The following is a 15855-nucleotide window of genomic DNA, read 5'->3' on the forward strand; positions in this document are numbered from 1 at the left end:
AAGTTGGGAAACGAGGGGCGTTGATTGAACACCAAACAGCAAATGGGTATATCCTACCTGGTGCAATGTTTACTCGAATTCCACAGTGAAATATCTTCGATTAGGCGGTGTCGGTCTTCCTTTATTATTCGATAACATGATTAGTTACTAGTTACAGTGACATGTGCTATTCATCGTTAATTGCGTAATGTTTTTGTTAAATAAATTTTGGAAATGATATTTCGAGAAGCATTTTCGATGGTTAATCACAATTTACTTCGAGCTGTAGTGTCCTTTTTATTCATATCGTTAATTGTCATTCTATTTTGTTCTAACACTTATTTACCGGATTAACTGACACTAAATATATTCATCTAAAGTTACATTTGCCTAACTGCTTTTAATTGTTCGCTAGTAATTTCGCGATCTGTATTTTTATTCCTGTTTGCCGAAATGATTGCGTCGTATTGTATCAATGGCCAAAAGCTTCTATGTATATCGATATTTCGTCGTTTTTGAAGCAAAAATGGCGGTACTTGTTATTACAAATAGGTAGGTATAACTTTAATAGCGAACAGTATTGAGATAAACCAATATTTATACACACAGGAAATAACGAATATAAGTATAACAGAGTAATGCGTATTATGTAGGTGAAAAGTCGGTATCGGTTCAGTAACCCTCTCGGCAACGCCACCCCTATTATTATCCGTAACACGTCCACGCAACACTTTGTTCCGCTTCATTCACCTCGCTAATGTCTGTGCCGTCGTATGACACTGTGTCATCGTAATTATTTTTTTTAAGTATTGAAATAATTTGAAGCAGAGAATATATCATCTTTTGCATATAATTTTTAAAGTTATTTGACGAAATGCTTTCTTTTTATTAGTAATTATGTAACTGAATTGCAACATTACGCAATTTTGTAAAGCTTATTTCTCTCTCTTTCTCTGATATTGTCCAAAGGAACAATATCGGATTAAATAAACTTGAGGTTAAAGTTAAAGGTGACTTGTGAGGCTGATGATCCACACAGAATCATCTCCTTTTCTTTTCTTTTCTGTTTCACTGACAATTTTTAAATTAATATGATACAATTATTATATTTCCAGCGATTATGTCAGGGGCAAGCTGATAAACTTTTGAACACCTGCAATGATGTGACAATAAAGGTATATTCTCCTACATCCTTTCTCATATCGCGGGGTATTGTCCCTGTTATACAGTGCTTCCCAGAATAGAACAAAAGAATGAAATAAAAATTATCATCAACTAAATCGATGATTAATGAAAACGGTGCCAAACGTCGATAGACAAGCCAATCAACGTGAATATACAGCATCTTGATATTCCGATAAACATCGATAATTAGGGAGCAAAAAAGGAACAACAAGAATAAGAAGAAACGAGGGGTTCACCACTGACTGCAAAACGCACACAACAGAACAGGTTGATTAAGATCAAATCTTAACGAAGGAAAACACAAACAGATAAGGAAAGCACAAAGAAGGGAGAAATAGTGGTAGCTGCTGAAAAAACAGTAAATTGATTATTCAAAGGTTGCGTGAAAGAAGGAAGGATTACAGGTGGTATAAGAGAATAACAAGAATAGAATGGGCAATAAGTTGTCTTGCAGTTGTGCTCCTCTTATCAGAAAGGCTTATCGTTACGAGGATTCACCATGGCAGGCTGGCGCGAGGGGCGGAATGGGCGGCAGCGGAGGTCGCAGGGGTGACACTGGCCACTTGCTCAGGTGCGGAAGCTTAAGAGAAAGGAAGAGGTGCGCATACCATACCATTCAACCATTCAACCACTCCATTCGACTCCATTATCAGTCTTTACTTTTTAGGAAGGCTACTTACTCATGAAAACACATTGCCTCTTCTCATTTAGCTCCCAACTCAATTGTCCACATGTCCCCATATAACACATACACACACATTTACATCGAATGCACTATTACTTGTTTTCTCCTCAGGTAGAATATATTTATTCGAACTGTTTGCTTTTACATTGTCCTTTTTAAGAGAACTAATCACTATCTTTATTTCCCTGCCGTATCTATGTAGCAGTAGCGTGTACCTTTAGTCCGTAATGCGCATACTGTTCCCTCAATTTGAATTTTAAATAAGCGCGCGCGATATTTCGTGCAACTGAAGATCTTCTCTTTTCTCCTTTTTGATCCTCGAAGACTATCATTTATTGTAATAATGTTGATTAAATACGCGTTTAATTAAATTGTTCTACCTGAGATTTTCCTCTTTCCTCCTTTTTCTTCGCTCTCTTCCATTCTTTCTTATTTCTTGTTTATTTGTCTTTTTGCTGTTTTCTCTCTGACACGCACATATGTACCCATATTTACAATCATCTATATACGTATTTCGCATCAAATCACTTTCTCTTCCTTTCTCTCTATTCTGACTTCATTTTTTGATACATATCCTATTTTATCTATCCCTAATCTTCTATCATTTAGTTGCCATATCGCCCATTGTCTTAGCTGAAATTCTACTTAATTATATTTCTATCTTTTCCAATATCGAGGACACAACATATGATTTTCTACTAAATTTAAAATTAATATCGTAACATAAATCTTTTAGAGGATTTTATAGCTATACATATAATAATTTTATAGTTACGTCAAATCTTGAAAATGTATAATTCGTTTTTGAACACTGTTTAATCATATGCTGTGATCAGTTATACATTTCTGTAGTTTTATTATGCTTAAAATTATTATATACTTTCAAACCAACATAATTCTAGAATTATTTAAAAATTCTAACCATAAATGTTATTGATACTCTGTTAATATGAGCAACACGCTCACTTTAGGATATACACGTTCTTATATGAGTTAATCTTTTTTGCACTTTGTCCATTAAATTTCGTCGTGCTTATATGACTGTAACACATTATTTGTTAAATTTAGGACTGTATTGCATGCACATTGCAATTTATGCAATTATATTTGATACAGTTATTATTGCATTCTATTCCAAAAGAAAGAAATCGTGCATAATAACGCTGCACAAAAATAATGATAGTGGGATCGCGATACGTTGTAAGTTTAATTTATACAATGAAACATGCACATTAGCTGATATTTTAATTATTTACGTTATTGACATGCATGTCTCTTCAAAAATTAATTAAAAATACAAATATGCATTTTGTACTCTTTAATTTCAGAAAATAAGAAAAAAAAAAAAAAGAGAAAATGAAAAGCAAAAGGGAAACGACAAAAAAGCAAATACGAAACAAAAGAATATAAATTTGTTTTTTCGTATTACACACTGTCTGGTGAGGTATCCAATAAATTTTGTTCATGTATTTAAAAAATTATCATGAGTTAAAAAAAGATCGTACAAGTTCAATATAGATCTATTTTGTTTCGTTATATATTTATATACGTATGTCTGTATGTGTATACTTACGCAAGTATCGATGTAACATCTTGTTTACGATGGCTTAAGAATAAATAAATGATTCTCAAGTTATAAAGACACAAATGGTTGCCCAGTTATAAAGTCAAAGCGTAAAACCTAAATAGTATTCACGCTTGGTTGGGTTAGTGAGATTTGATAATATATTTGATAATTCATATTTTTCAAAATATTTTCAAAATATTCGTACTTGTGCTAATCGGAAAGATATATGTACATAGCGCAATCCTAAATTAAAGCTGTAAGAAGTAAGAAGAAACATTCATCGATATAGCCAACTCCAGAATACTATAGGGACGATTTAAATCTTGGACTGCGTTAATGTTATTTGGAAATAAATATTTTCCTTACAGTCTTTTATTTACGATATTAAGTTTCTGCTATTGTCTGCTCAATAATACAGTTGAAGCTCAAGGACGCGAAAACTTCTATAATATTACAATTTCGTTCTTTACTTTTCGATTCGCTTTGGATATATAAACTTACTTTATCTGGAATTATTTGTCACGTGTTTAAGTGCGTTATTTTACCTGTATAATTCAGATTTAAACAAAGCCAACCTCTGCAATTTGAAATTTATCTCTGTAAGTCTTAGATTCCTGCATCATGCGCGTATCCCTCACATCCAAGTTATATATAATATAAAGTAAACTATCATTTATTTTCGTAGATAAAAAATTCACCTTCGAAAATTAATTTTTTTTTCGAATTGTCACAATTTGAAAAATATTATTCCTTGCACAAAATTTCTTTAAGTTTGTTAAATTCCCGCTTGTTAAACTTTTCTTATTCGAAAAATTCGAAGATTCTGTTTCTTTCCTTGAGATTCAACTTACTAAGATTCAACCGTAATTGTATTAGTAAAAGTTAATTAATTAGTAGTTACCGAGGATTAGGACATATCCTTTTAAAAAAGGCAGAAAGAAAGAATTCGGAATGGAAATCCATACATCGTATATCTTATATTATGTATTTCGACATTCGAAATGTATAAACTTTTTAGCTTCCTACCAATTTCGCAATCGCGTTACATATATATATATCAAAAACGTCTTTCAAATATTTAAAGAAAAGGAATTTTCCTCACGATTAAAAGCGAAGCGTAAATCTGTATTCTGTAATAATCGATTAACGAAACGAAACAGATGTATACTCTGTACGACTATTTTTATTCGAACCGATCTGTTGAAATTTGTCAATGACATTCACCTGACATAGTTTGATTTCTTCCTTGTAAATTATTCGTGTATTACCATGCGCTTATATGCGAACAAAGATATATAGAAGAAAAAGTAAAAGGTGGAGCAGAAGATAAAGAAAAAGTAAAAAAAGAAGAACAAGTAGAAGAGGAAGACGGAGAATAGAGAACGTTATTTACAATAGTAGTCATACCGTGTGCTGAATACGTATTTCTACGCTGACTGATATTCAAACATCTTGTTCGTTTGAATTGTTTTTGTTCGTTTCCTTTCAGTAGTAATCTGTTCGATATATGCAACAAATGTTTTTACTGTGACCAATTACAATTCAGCAATAAAAATTTTTAGACTGTGGGCCGAAGTGTTCCATGTAAGTGCCAGTGGAGCAGGGACTGTAAAGTGGCAGCAGGTCTCCGAGGATTTAGTTCCTGTAAATATCACATGCATTCAAGATTCGCCAGAATGTATTTTCCATATTACCGCATACAACAGTCAGGTGGACAAAATTTTGGATGTACGATTAGTTCAACCAGGTAAGATCGTTACTTGATATCGTATGAAAGACGATAAATAGAAATGTAACTTATTAAAAGATAATTAATATTATTCTAGGTACACGTATCGGACAAGCATCAGAGTGTTTTGTTTACTGGAAAGATACAATGACCAACGATACGTGGGGATTGAATTTTACTTCTCCGATAGATGCTAAACAATTCAGAGAATGTTGCGTAAGTTTATAACGAATGTTCTTTTGTGCGGTACGCATGGAATCATTTTGGACATTTTACCGGTTTCATAAAAACAGGGATCGGCATTAATTTTCATGGTATTCGAGTCATTTACAGTCATTAGTTAATTTTTCGTACAGTCACCGTCGTTCAAGATTTCAAGGAAAGCGTCCTCTTCTTACTCGTTGAAGCTTGAGCCACCTAACAAACAAAAGATCAAAACCCGGAGAAAGCCCTTATCGACACCGGCATCACCGAGTAGATCCAGGGAACCTCAATGCACTTGTATGACCCCAGAACAACTTGCCAGGTTTCGAAGCCAAGAAGCTAGATATCGAGGCTTTTGTGGTACGATATATTTGTTAAGTTGTATATTAATATATACGTAAATTAATTTCAAGATTGCGTAATGGACAAGTAATCTGCGGGTAATCTTGTATTCATGTAGAGGCGCGCGTGTTTAACAGATTATTAAGTTAATTATTTATATGCTGATACTGAGCTATTTACTTAGACGTCAATTTGCATTTCGATTTTTAACATGATAGTACGAAGTCTGATATATTTTTGTTTATTTTACTGTTATTCTGTTATACATAACGCAGGTACTTCTACACTTCCGCGAACTATGGCACGATCCACGGAAGTTGAAATGACACCAGCTCGTGATAAAATAACTGCAGCAACATCCAGTGCGTCCCTCTACGACAACGTTAACAATGCGAATGTAACGCCAGGAAAAACACCGAAAGCAGGCGAATCAAAGCAAAAGGAGAAACAAAATGAAACCTGTCAAACTACACCAAAGACGGCAAACGTAGGAATCGAAACAGTCACCGTTGGATCACAGGTAAGTTGTACAATCATTATCTATGTGTATATTCTTCTACGTTTGTAGAATGTGTAACATCGTAACATACACGTACATTAAATTTAACATTCGATTCAACATAACTAACAAAATCAAATAACTACTTATAAGTAAATAAATAAGTAAGTAAGCAATGTACGAGTAAGCATAAAAGTAAGTGAAATACAAAAGAAAGTTAGAAGAATAAGTTGTCTCTGCTTGAATTACAGATCGATAGCCCGGAAGAAAAAGGCGCTGCAGTTTCTCCGAAGAAAGGTCAGAAGCAAAGTCAAGATTCGTCTACTCAACAAAATAGTACTGAAATGTTAAAATCAGAGGGTACACAAGCCGGTGGTACTTTACAAAATAAATCTTTACGAAAAGAGCAATTACATCATACAAAGTCTGCTGATTATACAGACTTGGAAATGCAAAATGGCAATATCTTTAACATAGTGAACAATAATCACAGTGGAAAGAAATCAAAAAGCAAGAGTACGGATGATATGAGGATTGAAAATGCACAGAACGGTGGAATTAGTTTAGATTCGAATACCTTGAAAAGAATGCTGAAACCAATGTCGAGTATCGATAGTCCCGTTACATCCCCAGAGATGACCAGAAAGAGGCATAGCCATCATAATTATCATTACCACCCAAGCAATAACAATCAGAAATACGTTATGCAAGAGACTGAAAATGAAAATTGTGCGCATCTATATCGAGCACCATATAATAACAAATTCCAGGCATCTAGAAGCGTGCATGACATGGGACGTCAGTACACTGGTACATACGATAACAATTTCATTTACGGTCCGATACATGCAGTTTTCTTTCACTTTTGTTCTCTCGGATTTTAGTTATATTTTTTTATTTAACTCGTTTCATTTACAACTTAGCGAGACACGAAATTCCTTTTTACACTAATACATACATTCATAAATACACGAGCGTATGCGTCTGTAGATATGTATATCCATATACGTATATGTATATATATATGAAGCACATGCAATTATTTATAATAATACCAAACTATCGGTGATCTTTCAATCTCTTATCTTATCTTTTTCTTTCCAAAAAATATTTTGTTACTTACTATTGCGAATATTTGAAACTTCTATTCTTTGAACTGTTTGCATGTTATTTATTTATATGAATATATATATATATATACATATCTATTAGAAAAGAAGAATCTCTATCGCGTATTAATTTAATAGCGTAATGTTTATTACGTATATTTATGTGTATTTCATTTAATTGAAAAAATCCATATTTTTGTAAATGATTATTCATTAACAAGAGTATAGTGCCAAGTGCATTTGTTAAACATTATTGTATAACATATAGTATAAGACTATGTTTACAGTAGATGCGCGTTTTGATGAATCGTTATTTTGACGAATGAAACATCTGAAAACCGAAATGCATACACTCGTAAAAATCTACACATATATAAATATACATACATATTAATTTATATACATACATGTATACTTATGAACATACATCCATACATATTCGCTTGCTTTAACGTATCGAATCCGCCAGGACATGCATGCACTGTAATGATAGGCTTAGGACCGGTGCAGACGAGTGGTTTGTGATAACGTCACCGCTGCGCCGCGACAATTTGCTGTCGCTTTCGTTTGTCGAATAATGTTATTCTATAACACAGCGGCAAATCACCACGCCGGTGACACTATCGCAAACCTGCACCGGGGTCTTAAGGAGAGAAAACTGGCAAAAGAAATGTATTCGTACATAAGCATCCCTGTTTGAAAAACAATATTGTGTTGGCAGAAATTACCTCTGTAAAAATTTTTGAACAAGTAAAAGTGACCAAACAATGGTTCTTTTTATTGATCGCGACACATACACACGTACACATTTACATACTATGTTGTGTGTTGCGTGTTGTACAAAAGAAAATTCATTAAATCTTAATAAACTAGTGGAATTAACTTGATTGCTGTTGACATCGACTGATTCTATGAACTACATGTACTAGTCTTCAGCTAGTATCGTATTGTTCTAAGTGCTAAAAAAAAAAAATTGCATTGCATATTCTATAAATAAATAAAGGGGTGCGTAGTTGATTAACAGGGATGCATGGCGCATGTCAACTTACACCATCGAATCAACGTGAACGCAAAAAAGTAACGATTCTTTACGTTCGACAGCTGAATACAAACATTACACCGTTTCCAATTCCTGCATGAAGCACCTGTTTGTCGTAGGCAGCAGAGCCAGGACCTATTTAGATTCGGAACGTAATCGATGCACAGGTGATATGTCGCCGCCATCGGATAATGTCATCTTCGATAATCAGTGTTACGCGACCACGCCAAGTTCGTCGAATGGAAACTCGGATATGGAACAACCGACTCACTGCAGTTCGCGTCGTTGCAATGGTGGTCAGGCGTATCAACAACAAAACATGCAATCTGTATCAACACCTGGTAGTCCAACTAGTAGGCTACTTCTCGAATATGAGATGCATCTGAGGAATACTTTGGCCAAGGGTATGGATGCCGAAAGCTACAGTTTGCGTACTTTCGAGGCCTTGCTAACGCAAAGCATGGAAGATTTAGGTGAGTAGTAAACCTATTTCTCAAATTACCGACAAATTTCATCTGTATTATGTACACACATTCTTTCCTTCCTTTTCCACTTTTTATTTGTTCCCTCTGCTTTCCTTTCATTACCTTCACTTTGTATACCTTCTTTGTTTCCTCTATTCCTTTTTCTATACTAAATCGAGCGTCAATGTTGCAGAATTTGCGAAAAATATACCGTTGAACATTCAACGTACACCTCACGTTTCACGAAGACGTAAGTTTTATTAAGTATCTTGTTTATTCCTCTTAAAAGTCTTCGTACACATATACTCCAAACTCTACTACATATTACTCGACTTGTTGATTCTGTCGTATTACTTATCCGTATTTAATAATTAAAAGATAATGAATGAAAAGTTGAGGAAATCTTTCGGCAATTAATAAATTTCGTTCGGAGATGAAATTTATCGTTTCATTTTCAAGAAATGTATTTTCTCTATGTCCTTAACGCATTCTTCCTTATTTCCACAGGCCCCGGTTCCAATAAATCGTCAACGTTACCACTATCGTACCGTTATTGCAATGAAAGACAAAATAGTAAGGATAGGGACGGTTACTACAGCGACCGTAATGAAATGATTAGGGAGAAAAGAGACAGAGAAATTGATCGAGATCGTGGATATCTTAGTGATTATAATTCTAGGTAAATTGTTGCTTTTGTCTTCTAAATGATCAAGCTAATAGGAAAGTAGAGAATCAGTAAAAAGTAAAAAATTTGGAAAAATTTCATCTTTTAAGAAAATAGAATTTTATTTCGTTACTTTAAATTTGCTTTTGTCAGTAAATAAATGTCATCTTATTAATTCTTTTCCGAAGAAAACATAAAAGACGATAATCATTTATATTACGACGATATAATCAATAATATTAGTTTAAATGTATATTAAATAGTAATATTATTTAATAGTATATTCTACGTATATAATGTACCTCTTTGCGTTAACTGCTTTTGATTATTTTCGAAATAATGAACAACGTAATCAAGATAGTATACTCGTAGATACATAAAAGTGCTGAAATTTTAAGATGTACCAGCTGCGTTGGAGAGTCTGCACGTGCACAATGGTTTCGCCACTCTGATGGATGGCAGTCTGGTAGTTCGACACTTGGCTCTGGTGCTTCTAGTTCTATGAATCCAAGTTACGTGGGACATAAACGAGATTCTCCGTGGGATTCCCTACCATCGCTAAGACACGAGGGCAGCCTTAACGATAGCGGATATAAATCAAATCGAACTGATTCTTTAGAACAAAGGTGAATAATTTGCAACAAAACATTTAACTAACCATATAATTGTAAAGCTATGTTTCTAATAATCAATAGATATACACGTGTATATGCATTCTAAGACGTTTATTCTATTCATTTTGACAATGCATACGTGCCTCTTTGCGCCAAATCGTTAAGATATAACACTTTGTGTGTGTGTTTGTTTTTTCGAATTTTGCAGAGGAACTTTTGATAGACAAGACAGCGTGAGATCGGATTATATGTCCGATCGGGATGGCAGATATGGAATTGTTCAACAAGCTTCACTGGAGAGCACAGACTCGAGAATTTGCTACTTGACGTCCTCAGAGGTGAGTCTCCTAAGTAGTTGTCGACCTTATCAACCTGTTATATCAATATCCCACTTCAATAGTTCACTATTGCTTCACTTAGCTACACTTTGTAAGATAAAAATATAAACGCAGATATTTGATTAATAACAAATTCACAACAGACGAATAAAATACAATAATTATATCGAGTTGAATTTTATGCAATCAAAAAGGATGATTCGTTTATCGAAAATTTTCGTTACACTGCGATAGAATAGATTGACATATAGTTGTTTACAAGCCTCTGTGTATGTGAATGTGTGTATGTGTGCGCGCGCGTGTGTGTATATTATAATTTCAAAAAGATAGATATATTTATTAAAAATCATAAATCGCATAATTGGAGTGAAGTAAAGAACAGTTCCCTGTTTCGAATCAGATAATACTCATTATCGATATTCTTTGAAAGTCATTCATTTTGCTCCTTCTTATGTATTTCGTTTATATAAATTTGATCTACGTGTAGATAATAAATGATCACATTTTCGTGATATTGTATCGGTTGTTGTTCATAATCTGATCATAAAATAAATGTAATACGCGTGAATGAATGTATTTTTACAGTGACCAGTTAGAAAGGATGATACGTACTAAAAAAATACGTATCTATTCGTTAAACGTCGATAACCTACTGACCCTGCCTACACATGCTTTGCACGAGTCACCTTTCAACCTATTTCTATGCATCGTACTTGAACATTGATGGTACACAATGTCGCTTCTTTCCCTTCTTTTATTACTTCGTACTACGATATAACACGATAGAACACAATATAATACGATACATCAGTTTTAGATGAATAGATAGATGAAAAGAAAGTAACAGATAGGGATTAATTTTGTATTGCTTTGTTATGAACATGTATTCGAGTTACATATAATTTGTTCCTTTCATTATATCATCATCCTAAATGGCATACTCATATAGAAAAATATTCATTTATATATGTAGATGATGTATATAACATAAATTGATGTTCAATGGAAAAATTTAAAAGAGAGAAGCGGACGAAGTGGACTGATTATATATTTAAATAGTTTTTCGAACACCTTGGTAGATGCGAACAGTAATCAACTCAAATATACATTCAACGTTATTTTGCCTTCATACTTATTACAACCGCCAAATTAAACGTTATTATCTCGAATTTTATTTCGGGCGTATGTGTATGTAAAGTAAATATATATATGTATTACCTATACGTAGAGATTAATAACGCAAGCATGTTAAAACAAGACTATAATTTTTTTAATATCGATAATTATAATTGATTATGTTGCATCGTATTTGATGCTCCTTCTTCGTAAAATGCGCAAAGGAGGGCACCGCTATTTTCGGAACGTATTCTTTACTCGACTAAAAGTTGTAAAAGTAGTGGTAGCAACGATAATGGCGGCAATAGCAACGATATCAGAAACGGTAGCAACAGTAGCAACAGTAGCAACAACAGCAGCCAGTACCGATATCTACGACTCATTTTTCCCTACAGACTACTCCCCACTGCGCTTTCCCACCCGCTTTCTGTGCTGTCACCCATTTTCCCATTCCAAACCCGGACGGTTCCGGCCTCTTCGCATTCCCTCGCCAACTTTTCCTTCCCCTACTTCTACTGCTATCCCTACTACTCCGAGTAGCCTGACTACCCTGACTACCCCGACTACCCCGACTACCTTGACTACCCCGACTACCTTGACTACCCCGACTACCCCGCTTACCCCGGCCCCCATTTGGCCTCCACAGAACGAGCGAGCGAGCGAGGTATTGATTCCCCTCGCGGTAGCAGCTCCACTTCTCTGTTCTCCAGCGCCCCAGTCGGGAGCAACTCACGTTCGTGGCTGCGGCCCACTAATTCACTGCTCGTTCGCGTAAAGTCAAGAAGTGAGCTCGATCATTATCGAGCTCAGCGAATAAGCTCAGAGAAATCAGGATCGATTTCTCTGGTCACTAAAGTGGTCATTTCGTTTGCTCGCTAACAATTAGCGGTCGGTTCTCCAAGATTCGGAGGACCAATACCGTCTGGAGTCTATCCAGCGGAATATCACGCGCATTTCACAATGAATGGAGATACTAGTGACACTTCTGAAGATTGGCCGTACACGCAAAGTTCTGTTATCATACGTTGTTGAACAGGAAAACGTTTCGGTTACTCGCACAAGATCCAAATCGGTAGTGAACAAATAAGATTTTCTCAGAGAAATATCCGAACCCGCGGTTTGCTGCGTAGTACCTACACAACTACACAGCTACACACCGAACAACTCCACTAGAAGAACTGCGACGGACAAGAATATTTTCGTTGGTACCTCGTATAGAAATTTTCCTTCTGGAAGAATCACATTTAAAACAATCGTTCGACACGTGCGGGCTCACGTGCTGTTGACAAAGAACAACTATACATCAAGTTCTTCGACTAGTTTTAGTTATTCATGCATACATTGAATGATTAGATACCTGGTATATTCATTATTTTGATTTCCCTGCTCCGTTTCGCTTAGCAACGATTTTCCAAAATAGTTGATACATAGATTTATAAGTTAGAGAAATTAGAGAAATTAGAAAAGCAGGTAATGAGCTAACAAACAAACTCATTCTAACAAATGTTGTTCTGAAGTACAAAGAAAAAGAAGAATTGAGGAGGAAAAGAGAAGAAGTGTAGAAGAGAAATATGGATATGTATAAAGAATACATAAAAAGGATAACGGAAAGGCAACAGATGTATGCGGATGAAAATAGAAAGGAAGAATAATTTCGAAAAGGAATAGAAATTTTTAAACTGAGATACGGTATTTGGTGTTCGAATAGAATATCTGTATGTATATATAAAACGCTAAAGAGAACGTGATATTGAGAAATGCAACATATTTTTATACAGAGAGTTCGTTTCTATACGTATATTGCAAAAGTATTCTATATATTTACCTTTGAAACCTATCCACTTACCAAGATAAAGGAACATTTTTAGAATAATCCTTTCGGTTTGTTAATCAACCCCGGGATTTGATTATCGCTTCTTAAAAAAGATCGATGAAAGTATTAAAAGAAAGAAAAGTCTTATTCAAGAGAGAAAGGAGCAGGGAGAGAGAAAGAGAGAGAGGGAACGTTTCCTTCTGCACGTACCTTGAAAAATAAAATCAAATGGAAGGATGAAATGGGCATCCCTGTTGAAACATATGCATATAAAAAAAAAAACACATAAAGTACAAGTTTACGGTATATCCGCGAAATTGTCGATTTTCTAAAACAGATTCGTTCTAGTTTTATGAAAAAGAAAATCACATAAAAAGGATCCTAGTAGTGATCTGTATAGTGCAAAAGCAGTTTGCCTTAAGTAGAGATTATAAATGTACAAATAATCGGAAGATTTTCATCTTACAACGGTGGTATTATAATATTTTCTCCTATGTAATGAAAACGTAGCGACAAGATTGCTTCTATCCTTCGTGACAAATATCAAATATATTGTTATAAAGTGTAAAATATTGAAATCGATTAGGGGATTTGCTTCTTTTATTTTCGTCGTTTCTATTGTCTTTTCTCTACATGACTACGTGGCTCTTACAGGCTTTTGGACTAATGGTTAAAAAGCTCTTTTTGTCAGAGCGATAATCTAATGCTGACAGAAAATGCACAATGCACGACGACTGTGCCTATTTTATTTCGTATGCACATTCGTAATTAATATTTTACATCTATTCAGGAAACTATTGGAGCCATACGCTGTCGCTTTTACTAAAAAGATTGTCCAAATTTTCAACCGAAGGGAAGAATTTATGCCTTAAGCATCGAGTTTCAAGATAACAAGGTGATCAGTTCTTACGGTGATTAACGCAACGTTTGTCAATCAAATAATATTCTTTCATGTTTAGAATCGTAAAAGAGAAACGCGATACGAAATGTTCTATAGAAGGATGCTTTTAGACATGTTCGAGCTTGAATCAAATTAATAAAGGAATCCAAATCGAACGGAATCTTCCAAATCTACGATTGAACGACACGTTGTCTATTCTTCCACCGTCCAAACGACAATAAAGGCATCGATGGGGAAAAAGAACGAACAGGTCGAGGTGAACACGATAATTTCGACGAATTCAAATTAAGTTACTCTTGCTTACTAACTGTTTAGTAAAAGCTGGTTCGTTTTCTCTCGTTGATTCGTCCATCTAAAATCTTTTGATTTGGTTCAGAAAAAGCATCAACGTAACCAAGTATATACGATAATGGTAGAACCGAGATGGTCGATCAAGTGCATGAATAGTACCTTGAATCTGTTGAATCCGAGCAGCAGCTACACAGATTTGAAAACACTTCACAAAAAACATTGCAGAAAGTACTTTTGCCTTTGCAAAAGGCACATCATCAGCGTAATATGTATCAATGAAACGAGAAAATTGTATTGGTTTAATTACAAGAACGTTCGAGAAAAAGTCAACTTTGGTCTCGGTGACGGTTACTACTACAAGTTGCTTAGGATCTTTAACGGTGCTTTGAACACTTGGGCTCAGCATTACATCCACGGTTTCAGCATTGCCCGCAAAGAGATCATGTTCAAGATAAACGGAACCGCCAAGAAAAATATGAAACTCCTGAAGGAAGGTTGCTACTGTCATTACCATCCGCATATGACAGCGGATGCTTGCAACGCCGACTTTCTAAAAAAAGTCGTAAGTTTTTGGGCTGGTGAAGGCTTTTGGGGATTACGCGAAAAGCTTCGCGGTATGACAAATTATGCTAAAAAGGTAGAGACACCAGAGTTTCCGCGTTATTATTATAATCTTGTTTTCATTAGTTCCTATTATTGTTATCGTAGCTATTACCGTTATCGTTACTGTTATACCGTCGTTATTACCGTTACCATTATCGTTGCTGTTACCTTTACCGATATATCGTTACGAGAATCAATAACTATGTATACCGACGTTGATACACCGCAGTTACTGTATTTTTACCATATCTTTACTCATTTTTTCCACAATGTATCGTTGTATACGATCACTTAATATATTTAAATAAACATGCTAATACATAAAACGGTAGAACATATAAAGTAAGTATATAGCACAAGTATCAACATTTCCGATATGTTAATATTCGTAATTGGTGTATAATACCATTTTTATTCTTACATGAGAGGCATCAATTCTTATGCTCGTCACACGTTCTACACATCCTTTTGCTGTTTTTTCTTTTTCTTTTTCTTTTTATCTTGCTCTTTTCATCGTCTTTTCTACACACATACACACACACATAGATCCTGATTATTCTGTTCCAGTTTGAGAAATTGTTTACGTTTGATTATACGCCAACCCTACTTGGATTGCACTTACGATCGTAATAAAAATTATGTTTATAAATATGTGTAGTTCGCAAAATGCCCACTTAATATTGTACATTTGAGATTGAAAACAATGTATATAC

General features: G+C 34.7%; 1 protein-coding gene across 10 annotated transcripts in view; it reads left to right on the forward strand.

The window, feature by feature from the left end:
- LOC132905824 (protein still life, isoforms C/SIF type 2) overlaps positions 1–15855 on the forward strand; it is a 30631-nt gene that overhangs the window by 1449 nt on the left and 13327 nt on the right. For 4 of the 10 annotated variants that reach the window (XM_060957480.1, XM_060957485.1, XM_060957486.1 and 1 more), the window contains exons 2-12: positions 1095–1762; positions 4979–5163; positions 5243–5361; positions 5502–5709; positions 5967–6211; positions 6442–7000; positions 8458–8811; positions 8996–9052; positions 9310–9481; positions 9865–10092; positions 10289–10418. In XM_060957480.1, coding sequence (XP_060813463.1) covers positions 1596–1762; positions 4979–5163; positions 5243–5361; positions 5502–5709; positions 5967–6211; positions 6442–7000; positions 8458–8811; positions 8996–9052; positions 9310–9481; positions 9865–10092; positions 10289–10418 — 2424 coding nt within the window. In that variant the 5' untranslated portion in view covers positions 1095–1595. Of the gene's footprint in view, positions 1–1094; positions 1763–4978; positions 5164–5242; positions 5362–5501; positions 5710–5966; positions 6212–6441; positions 7001–8457; positions 8812–8995; positions 9053–9309; positions 9482–9864; positions 10093–10288; positions 10419–12295; positions 15177–15855 lie in introns of those variants that run through there. The other 6 variants (XM_060957483.1, XM_060957484.1, XM_060957482.1 and 3 more) reach the window with 6 other exon arrangements.

This window comes from Bombus pascuorum, chromosome 4 (assembly GCF_905332965.1).
Source record: "Bombus pascuorum chromosome 4, iyBomPasc1.1, whole genome shotgun sequence".
Classification (NCBI taxonomy): Eukaryota; Metazoa; Arthropoda; class Insecta; order Hymenoptera; family Apidae; genus Bombus; species Bombus pascuorum.